This window comes from Telmatherina bonti, assembly GCF_933228915.1.
Source record: "Telmatherina bonti genome assembly, chromosome: 3".
NCBI classification, from domain to species: domain Eukaryota; kingdom Metazoa; phylum Chordata; class Actinopteri; order Atheriniformes; family Telmatherinidae; genus Telmatherina; species Telmatherina bonti.
The window spans coordinates 41,722,117-41,731,272 of NC_136621.1; the positions used below are offsets into that span (position 1 = coordinate 41,722,117).

At 49.0% G+C, this 9,156-nt stretch overlaps 1 protein-coding gene across 1 annotated transcript in view; it reads left to right on the forward strand.

The window, feature by feature from the left end:
• Positions 1-1,548: 1,548 nt before the first annotated feature.
• hnrnpll (heterogeneous nuclear ribonucleoprotein L like) overlaps positions 1,549-9,156 on the forward strand; it is a gene marked incomplete at its 3' end in the record, with an annotated part of 22,885 nt that continues 15,277 nt past the window's right edge. The window contains exons 1-2 of the mRNA XM_079238231.1: positions 1,549-1,608; positions 8,821-9,058. Of these exons, the coding sequence (XP_079094357.1) occupies positions 8,828-9,058 (231 nt within the window). The 5' untranslated portion in view covers positions 1,549-1,608; positions 8,821-8,827. The remainder of the gene's footprint in view (positions 1,609-8,820; positions 9,059-9,156) is intronic.

Sequence of the window (9,156 nt, forward strand, 5' to 3'; positions counted from 1 at the left end):
ACACGAACCATCCACGAACCATTCCAAGTTCAGCCAGGTGCCTCTGTTCTCGGCCTCGCCGTAGAAAGCTGCATGTCCGAATCGAAGCGAGCGCGTCTCGGTTCGGTCCGATCCCTGCTGGCGAAAATACTGGTTTTACTGCTGGAGAGAAACACGAATATTCCACAGATTATATATGAATATTCATGGTGTAGAACTGGGTAGAAATCTATCCTGTGTTCGGATTGGTTCTTCTCTTCAGCTTATTGCTCACGTAACTGGCTGTTCCTGCTGTCAATCACTCTGTTCAGAGAGCTAGCCTAGCTCTCTGGTTAGCGTTGGCTAGCAGCAGACAGCAATGCTAACGGTGGATGTGTCTTCAGGTAGAACTGCAGCAGCAGGAGGCGCTGTTATTAAAATGTCGACATGGGATTCAGATCCCAGAGAAAAATATAAATTATTTTCTGTCATATTTTGCTTCGAGCTTTCATGAAGCCAATTTATTTAAATTGGATTTCTGCCCTCTCCGGGTCGGGAGTCAGGTCCTGCCTCAAGTGGAGGAGTTTAAATATCTCGGGGTCTTGTTCACGAGTGAGGGAAGGATGGAGCGCGAGATGGACAGACGGATCGGTGCGGCGTCTGCAGTAATGCGGACTCTGCGCCGGTCTGTTGTGGTGAAGAAGGAGCTGAGCCAGAAGGCGAAGCTCTCGATTTACCAGTCGATCTACGTTCCTACCCTCACCTATGGTCATGAGCTGTGGGTCGTGACCGAAAGAAGGAGATCTCGTATACAGGCGGCTGAAATGAGTTTCCTCCGCAGGGTGGCCGGGCTCTCCCTTAGAGATAGGGTGAGGAGCTCGGTCATCCAGGAGGAGATCAGAGTAGAGCCGCTGCTCCTCCGCATCGAGAGGAACCAGTTGAGGTGGCTCGGGCATCTGGTCAGGATGCCTCCTGGACCTCCCTGGTGAGGTGTTCCAGGCACGTCCCTCTGGGAGGAGACCCCGGGGAAGACCCAGGACACGCTGGAGGGATTAAATCTCTCGGCTGGCCTGGGAACGCCTCGGGATCCCCCCCGCAGAGTTGGCAAATGTGGCTGGGGAGAGGGAAGTCTGGGCTTCCCTGCTTAGGCTGCTGCCCCCGCGACCCGACCCCGGATAAGTGGCAGAAGATGGATGGATGGATGGATGGATGGATCTCTGGTCTGAATAGAATATTTTGGACAATAAACGTTGGAGCTTTAAAATCAAGCCTGTAATGTTGTCGTGGAGCGTTTGTCTGAAACGAAGCAGAACAAAACGAGACGTTTCAGTCCAGACGTCCACCGTGGACAGTTTGGTCCAGTTTGATCTCAGCGGTCTCTGATCTGATCGGACTCCGTGGGAGCAGCTACACAACTAAATAGTAAAATAAAGAGAAGTGAAGACATGTCAGGCTGCAGAGTAAACTACACTAAAGTCTAACCATCCAATCAGCTGCCTGTTTTCTGAGTCCAGTTTGTTGCTCTCTGCAGGACACTGTGGAGGACTGTCACCGCATCCCCCCGTCTCCCGTGGTCCACGTCCGAGGACTGTGCGATGCCGTGGTGGAGGCCGACCTGGTGGAGGCGCTGGACAAGTTTGGCAACATCTGGTAAGAATGAACTTTTAAAAGCTCTAATCTCACCACAAACCCGTCCTGCACGGTCACGTGGTGTAAAAGTGAGAAGGAAGATGAAATACGAGCCCAGACTGTTCAGGAAAGAGCGGCTGCATCCAGTCTTTATGGTGCAGAAGCAGAAGTGCTTTCAGGCATACATGTTACCATCGTTTCATGTTGAGAATAATGTGCTTTGACTTGTACCTCACCATGTTTATGTAATTAGCAGAAAGATGCTGATTTTTCCCTTGTAGTGATGGGATTCTGCCAACACGAGGCAACAAGGCAGCCGGCGTCGCAAACTTAAACCTTCATCCACAAACATGGCAGGTTTGTTCTCAAAATGGGGAACAGCGTTCTTTCTGTTTGGAGTTTGCATGTTCTCCCCGTGTACGTGTGGGTTCTCTCCAGGTTCTCCAGCTTCCTCTCGCCCACGGAACAAGTGGTTTGGCTAATTTTGACATGGACGTTGCTTTGGATAAAAGCGTCTGGCAACTGACTGGAGAATAGAAAATCCCCACACACTCTAAATCTGGCTCAAAATGTCCTCCCATACAAATGTTGAATGAAAACAGATCTAAAGCTGCTTGGCTAGAAAAGAGAAACAGCTGTGAAGAGGCTGCGGCCTGCTGTTTGTGAGCTACAAGCTTCCCATCGACATTAAAAGGAAACGTTGATTTTTAAACCTGAACACAAATCTCAGGTGTTTTTAACTTCCGGCGGTTTAAAGTTTGTTCATTTCATGGGAAAATAACATCCACACGTTCCTCCAACAGTCCTGCTGCTCATAGCTGACATGACCTTTTGTTTGCGACGAGCGCTCTGGTGGTTCGAGGAGTTCTTTCAACCCTCATAATGTGTGAGCTCTGTGTCTGTTTCTGAGTGACAGCAGGTACAACATGTCTCTGTTGTCATAGGAACGTTAACGAGCAGGTCCTGTTGTCATAGCAACGTTAAAAAGCAGGCCAGGAGCAGTTGTGTGTGTAAGATTAGAATCATGCACACACCTCCCCAGATAGAGTACCATAGAGATTCAGAGGAACATGATGCATTTACTGATCATCTAAAGTGTCTATTGGTTTATCATGGATGACAATGATTCAGTGATGTCATTCAGTGCATGTAAACCATCTCTGTGCCGTCACATTGTTACGCCGCCATGTTGGGAGGCTAAAAGCTAGCTGCTGTTATCCAGTGACTGTTAATTAGCCTTTAGTTGTGTCTCATCCAGCATGGTTCCAGCAAACTTCACACTTTCCAAAGCAGTTCAGCTCTGATGTGTTCATGTCAGACAGCTTGTTGGGGTTCCAGACCTACATGATCCCCTACATCGTTTTACAAACCTCCAAAAAGTCCACCTGATGGAGGTTTAGCTAGCAGATTTAGCTTCCCAACACATTTACAATGAGGTTTATTAAAGTCTGCTGGCAGGATGGGAATCAGACCTCCAGCTGGAGAAAGTTCCCCAAATAAAGTGTTTCCTCTTCATGTCCAAGTAAAAACCATCAGATGCAGAAAACGTTAAGGTGATGTAGAAATGAGGGACGGTTTTGCCCGCTTTGATTATCTGTTTACCAACGGGAACGTCGTCAACATTCAGGTCATGTGATTAGTATCAAAAGCTGAGAATGGTTTCTGTACACATACACACACTATACCTCATAGTGTAGGTGTGTCCACCTCAAGGTGCAGCCTCCGGTAGTTAAAAGTAAAACCAATGCTTACAGTTCCCCCCTCATTCACGAGGGGTTCCCAAACAGAACAAATCCCCATAGACTCCCATGTTAAAAAAAATAACTTCACAGCAGAAATAAACATGTTTAAAGACTGCTAAAAAAAACATTTTAGGTTTAATAGGTGAGGTTTATCTTCATGACAACTGTGGGGGGAGTGAATTTTTTCTAACTCTCTTATTGAGAAATAATTTCATCTCAAAATTCAATATATTAATGGGCGCGTTCTTTTGATTGTCAGGTACCAGCTACGGTTTTTAGCTGGTTAGCTACTGTTCGCTCCGGATTAACTCGGTTAGCTCTTAGCTACAGAAAGCTCAGAGTTTGTTAGGTGTCAATCTTCCACCCCCACACTCACAGCCCCCCTCTCAGCTCCACCTCTTTGTCCATTTCTGTATTTTTTGGAGAAACTAAGCATGTGACGTTGCCAAGATGGTGATGGTAGGAACCGCCCAATGAGCTTCAATTCAGCTCTTCAGAAACCCACAGGTGACGTCATGGAGGCTCCGCTCATCTTTTCTGTGCAGTCAGTGGTCCACCTGTCTGTCTGTGCACAGCCCCCCCTTCACGCCCATCAGGAGCTTTGCTGTCACCACAGTCTTTGTAAAATGGCTGCCAGGCTTGAGCGCGGTATCAAGCTGTATCAGCTCTCGTTTTGTATTTTCCTGAGTTTCAGTTGTGGACGAGTGCCTCGTCCTGTGCATTTGAGCTTCTGCTGATACGAACAACGTGACATACTTTTTACCACAATGAGCAACTTCCTGCGCCTTATCTGGACCTCCTCTGGTTTTTATCTGCATCTCTGATCACAGTCACACACATGATGTCACACATCCTTCTTTATGTGTTCAAACACAGAGGAAACTGCATGTCATCGTGGGGAAGCCGGTTTTTGTATACACACAAAGAGAGAAGCTGCAGGTGTGAAGGGACAAACGGAGGGCGTGTTAGACCAAACAAGACTGACTGGGTTACGCAAACGTTGCTCTGAATGCGGCAGGTGGTTCCTGCACGTTGGAGATGTCCTCCTGTGATCCAACGTTGCATTTTACCACCATGTTTGCTTTCTCATTAATACCTGCGGCAGTTTGACAGAAACCAGCAAAAAGATTTTCTTTCTACTGATGTTCTTTTCAGGGAAATGGTCCCTGAACACATCATGTAGAATTCCTCCTCTGATTGGCTGAAACTCATCTGATCTCCGATGTGTGTCTGTGCGGCACAAAAGTGAGAAATCTGCAATGAAATCTGAGCATGTGTTCCAGAATGCATGGCATTGCATTCGTCTGCTGCTTGTACATCTCCAGCTAGAGTCTGCTGGACTCGGCCCGCTTCGGCAGTCAGCATGTTTGGGGACTCAGTCCACTTGGGGACTCGACCGCTCAGGGACTCGACCGCTCGGGGACTCGGTCCGCTTGGGGACTCGGTCCGCTCGGGGACTCGGTCCACTTGGGGACTCGGTCCACTTGGGGACTCGACCGCTCGGGGACTCGACCGCTCGGGGACTCGGTCCACTTGGGGACTCGGTCCACTTGGGGACTCGACCGCTCGGGGACTCAACCGCTCGGGGACTCGGTCCACTTAGGGACTCAACCGCTCGGGGACTCGGTCCACTTGGGGACTCGGTCCGCTTGGGGACTCAGTCCGCTTGGGGACTCGGTCCACTCGGGGACTCGGTCCACTTGGGGACTCAGTCCACTTGGGGACTCGGTCCGCTCAGGGACTCGACCGCTCGGGGACTCGGTCCACTTGGGGACTCGCTCCGCTTGGGGACTCGACCGCTCGGGGACTCGGTCCACTCGGGGACTCGGTCCACTTGGGGACTCAGTCCACTTGGGGACTCGGTCCGCTCAGGGACTCGACCGCTCGGGGACTCGGTCCACTTGGGGACTCGCTCCGCTCGGGGACTCGGTCCACTTGGGGACTCGGTCCGCTCGGGGACTCGGTCCACTTGGGGACTCGCTCCGCTTGGGGACTCGGTCCACTCGGGGACTCGGTCCACTCCAATGTTTGCACAGTCTTTTTAATCCGATTAAACATCCAATCACAAGAGAAGCGAGTTATGTAAAGACCACAGCTGATCGATCAGCCTCGATCGGAGAGAAACCAGATTTAAACAAAGAAATGACGCCCATCTTCGCTCATTCTGACGGTTTGTCATGAATGTTTTTGAGTGTTATTGGAAGATTAAAGTGCAGGATTATTGATCATTTCAACTATCAAAAGATTGAAACAGAAAACAAGTTTTTGTGTTACGATAGTCTTAAATCTGTCCTGATCCTTAGGTATTGATCCTTAGGTATCGATCCTGAGGTATCAATCCTGAGGTATTGATCCAGATGTATCAATCCAGCGGCATTGATCCAGAGGTATCGATCCAGAGATACCGATCCTGTGATATCGATCCTGAAGCATCAATCCTGAGGCATCATTCCGGAGGTATCGATCCAGAGGTACCGATCCTGAGGTATCGATCCTGAGGTATCGATCCAGAGGTATCGATCCTGGGGTATCGATCCTGAGGTATCAATCCTGAAGTATCGATCCTGAGGTATCGATCCTGAGGTATCGATCCAGAGGTACCGATCCTGACGTATCGATCCTGCGGTATCAGTCCTGAGGTATCAATCCTGAGGTATCGATCCTGAGGTATCAGTTCTGAGGTATCGATCCTGAGGTATCGATCCTGAGGTATCGATCCTGAGGTATCAATCCTGAGGTATTGATCCAGATGTATCAATCCAGCGGCATTGATCCAGAGGTATCGATCCAGAGATACCGATCCTGTGATATCGATCCTGAGGTATCGATCCTGAAGCATCAATCCTGAGGCATCATTCCGGAGGTATCGATCCAGAGGTACCGATCCTGAGGTATCGATCCTGAGGTATCGATCCAGAGGTATCGATCCTGGGGTATCGATCCTGAGGTATCAATCCTGAAGTATCGATCCTGAGGTATCGATCCTGAGGTATCGATCCAGAGGTACCGATCCTGACGTATCGATCCTGCGGTATCAGTCCTGAGGTATCAATCCTGAGGTATCGATCCTGAGGTATCAGTTCTGAGGTATCGATCCTGAGGTATCGATCCTGAGGTATCGATCCTGAGGTATCAATCCTGAGGTATCGATCCTGAGGTATCGATCCTGAGGGATTGATCAAGAGGTACCAATCCTGAGGTATCGATCCTGAGGTATCGATCCTGAGGTATCGATCCTGCGGTATCAATCCTGAGGTATCAATCCTGAGGTATCGATCATGAGGTATCGATCCTGCGGTATCAGTCCTGAGGTATCAATCCTGAAGTATCGATCCTGAGGTATCGATCCTGAAGTATCGATCCTGAGGTATCGATCCTGAGGTATCAATCCTGAGGTCTCGATCCTGAGGAATCGATCCTGAGGTATCGATCCTGAGGTATCGATCCTGAGGTATCAATCCTGAAGTATCGATCCAGAGGTATCGATCCTGAGGTATTGATCCTGAGGTATCGATCCTGAGGTATCGATCCTGAGGTATTGATACAGATGTATCAATCCAGCGGCATTGATCCTGAGGTATTGATACAGAAGTACCGATCCTGAGGTATCACACCTGAGGCATCAATCCTGAGATATTGATCCTGAGGTATTGATCCTGAGGTACTAAACCTGACGTATCGATGCTGAGGCATCGATCCTGAGGTATCAATCCTGAGGAATCGATCCTGAGGTATCGATCCTGAGGTATCGATCCTGCGGTATTGATCCTGAGGTATCAATCCTGAGGTATTGATATAGATGTATCAATCCAGCGGCATTGATCCAGAGGTATTGATCCAGAAGTACCGATCCTGAGGTATCAATCCTGAGGCATCAATCCTGAGATATTGATCCAGAGGTATTGATCCAGAAGTACCGATCCTGAGGTATCACACCTGAGGCATCGACCCTGATGTATTGATCCTGAGGTATCAAACCTGAGGCATCAATCCTGAGGCATCATTCCTGAGGTATTGATCCTGTGGCATTGATCCTGAGGTATCGAGCCTGAGGTATGGCTCCTGAGGTATGGATCCTGAGGTATTGATCCTGATGTATCAATCCAGCGGCATTGATCCAGAGGTATCGATCCAGAGATACCGATCCTGTGATATCGATCCTGAGGTATCGATCCTGAGGTATTGATCCTGATGTATCAATCCAGCGGCATTGATCCAGAGGTATCGATCCAGAGGTACCGATGCTGTGATATCGATCCTGAGGTATCGATCCTGAGGTATCGATCCTGAGGTATTGATCCTGATGTATCAATCCAGCGGCATTGATCCAGAGGTATCGATCCAAAGATACCGATCCTGTGATATCGATCCTGAGGTATCGATCCTGAGGTATTGATCCTGAGGTATTGATCCTGATGTATCAATCCAGCGGCTTTGATCCAGAGGTATCGATCCTGCGGTATCAATCCTGAGGTCTCGATCCTGAGGTCTCGACCCTGAGGAATCGATCCTGAGGTATCAATCCTGAGGTATCGATCCTGCGGTATCATCCTGAGGTATCAATCCTGAAGTATTGATCCTGAAGTATCGATCCAGAGATATCGATCCTGAGGTATTGATCCTGAGGTATCGATCCTGAGGTATCGATCCTGAGGTATTGATACAGATGTATCAATCCAGTGGCATTGATCCAGAGGTATTGATCCAGAAGTACCGATCCTGAGGTATCAGTCCTGAGGCATCAATCCTGAGATATTGATCCAGAGGTATTGATCCAGAAGTACCGATCCTGAGGTATCACACCTGAGGCATCGACCCTGATGTATTGATCCTGAGGTATCGAACCTGAGGCATCAATCCTGAGGCATCATTCCTGAGGTATTGATCCTGTGGCATTGATCCTGAGGTATCGAGCCTGAGGTATCGCTCCTGAGGTATGGATCCTGAGGTATTGATCCTGATGTATCAATCCAGCGGCACTGATCCAGAGGTATCGATCCAGAGATACCGATCCTGTGATATCGATCCTTAGGTATCGATCCTGAGGTATCGATCCTGAGTTATTGATCCTGATGTATCAATCCAGCGGCATTGATCCAGAGGTATCGATCCAGAGGTACCGATGCTGTGATATCGATCCTGAGGTATCGATCCTGAGGTATCGATCCTGAGGTATTGATCCTGAGGTATCGATCCTGAGGTATTGATCCTGATGTATCAATCCAGCGGCATTGATCCAGAGGTATCGATCCAGAGATACCAATCCTGTGATATCGATCCTGAGGTATCGATCCTGAGGTATTGAATGTGTTTTTGTCAAAAGTATTTTAACTGAATTGATTTTTTCAGCGAGATTTAGAAAGTAGATAAAACCCCTCATGTCCAGCTGTTTTCTTTGGGAGCTTCAGCATCCTGTCTGGTACCTCTTCTGGTCCTGGACAGAGACGTCCGCTCCAGACCTCTCACCTCCACCTGTCTACTGTGTCGGCAGCTACGTCATGATGATGCCGTTTAAGCGGCAGGCTCTGGTGGAGTTCGACAGCGTGGAAAGCGCAGAGCGCTGCGTGACACGAGGAGCCCGCGAACCCGTCTACATCGCCGAGCAACAGGCCTTTTTCAACTTCTCCACCAGCCAGAGAATCACCAGACCAACCAACGCAGACGACCCAAGCAGCAAAAACAAGGTCCTGCTGCTGTCCATCCAGAACCCGTTGTATCCCATCACCACGGTGAGTCCATACACCAAAACCTCGAGTCCACGCTGCCTCCGCCTGCTGACGGCGATGTGGACCAAAGTCCTACTGAACACAGTTCATTTCTCTTGGTA